This window comes from Mus caroli, chromosome 10 (genome assembly GCF_900094665.2).
Source record: "Mus caroli chromosome 10, CAROLI_EIJ_v1.1, whole genome shotgun sequence".
Lineage (NCBI taxonomy): Eukaryota > Metazoa > Chordata > Mammalia > Rodentia > Muridae > Mus > Mus caroli.
Window position 1 is genome coordinate 70,188,327 of NC_034579.1, and position 1,363 is coordinate 70,189,689.

A 1,363-nucleotide genomic window follows, 5' to 3' on the forward strand; every position below is an offset into this window, starting at 1 on the left:
TTCCACCTGTCTAATAAGGAGCCTCTATCATCTGTGCCTCCTGACTTTGTCCTGTCCTGGCTTCTCACTTCCCGTATTCTCCTTTATCTCCCCTTTGTACATCTTTATACTGTGCCCATTGTCTTCTGTCTCTGGTGCTCATCCTCAACCCTGGCTTCTCTCCTTGATTTTCCAATTCCACTCAAGCTGGCACTAGTCACCTTAAAGAGAGAGCCTAAACGCACAGGAGCAAACAGTTTAAAGGTCTCCAGTGCATAGAAGCCACCTCTGTGCTCTCTCTCCCCACCTACCTGAGGCTGATCATTAACTTAGGACTTATATAAAAAGAGGTGTCAATGCCTGCCATAGGGACTGCGCTTGCCTACAGCCATGGCCAGCACAGCCAGTGTCAGTACCAGCACTGCAAGCTCAGAGCTGTCTTCACTGTCAAATAACATCAATAATGCTGCTGACATCTCTGTCATCGTCATCTATTTTGTGGTGGTCATGGCTGTTGGAGTGTGGGTATGTGGGAGCCCAGTGAGATTTCTGGGTGGGCACTAAGATTACCAGGGAAAACATGTCACAGTAGGCCAGTGGAATGGTGAGCTGAGACAGGGTTTTTCCAAGGTCTTTCTGCCTGGAAAAGTTGCCTGTGTGTGGCATGAATAATAGCTGTACTAAATGAATCCATTCTCCAAGCAAAGCATCATTTGAGCACAGCCGGGGCTGGGTTCTGGGTGCTGGCTGTGCTCCACATGCCCAGTATCCGATATCAAAACCCCAACTGCTGTTTCTCTTATCTCAATTCAATTGCTTCCCTTTGCTATTTATTCATGTTCTCACTTATCGAGTGGGACATTTAGACCATTTATTCTTGCTCTTTAGTATCGAGTTTGAGGCTCAAATTTTTCTTCCAAGGACCGCTTTCAAGATGCGAAATTCTGTTTTCATAAGCTAAATTAAATTGTGGGGTTTCCAGTGTAATTTCTTGAAGTACATCATCTGAGTCATTATAAAACCATGACTTGTATGTCCATTAAAAACGGACACTGCGTTATTCAATCTAGAAAGGCATGTCTCTTGGAAGAGGGGGCAGTGCTGAAATATGTGGAGCGGCTGCAGGGGTTCCTTGATCTTGGGTGCACCTGTGATTTCTAACCTTCCAGTGGTTTCCTTTCTGCCCAGGCAATGCTGAAGACGAACCGAAGCACTGTTGGAGGCTTCTTTCTGGCGGGTCGATCTATGACTTGGTGGCCAGTAAGTGGGTCTGAGGTTTCTGGGGATACACATTGATTGACAAATCATGGTGGTAGCAGGGGTACCTGACAACTAACTTACTTTCTCTCTCTCTCTCTCTCTCTCTCTCTCTCTCTCTCTCTCT

General features: G+C 46.2%; 1 protein-coding gene across 2 annotated transcripts in view; it reads left to right on the forward strand.

Moving 5' to 3' along the window:
* Positions 1 to 291: 291 nt before the first annotated feature.
* Positions 292 to 1,363, forward strand: part of LOC110303537 (solute carrier family 5 member 4A) — a 44,366-nt gene continuing 43,294 nt past the window's right edge. The window contains exons 1-2 of one of the 2 annotated variants that reach the window (XM_021174649.2): positions 292 to 504; positions 1,168 to 1,239. In XM_021174649.2, coding sequence (XP_021030308.1) covers positions 370 to 504; positions 1,168 to 1,239 — 207 coding nt within the window. In that variant the 5' untranslated portion in view covers positions 292 to 369. The remainder of the gene's footprint in view (positions 505 to 1,167; positions 1,240 to 1,363) is intronic. The other variant, XM_021174650.2, reaches the window with a different exon arrangement.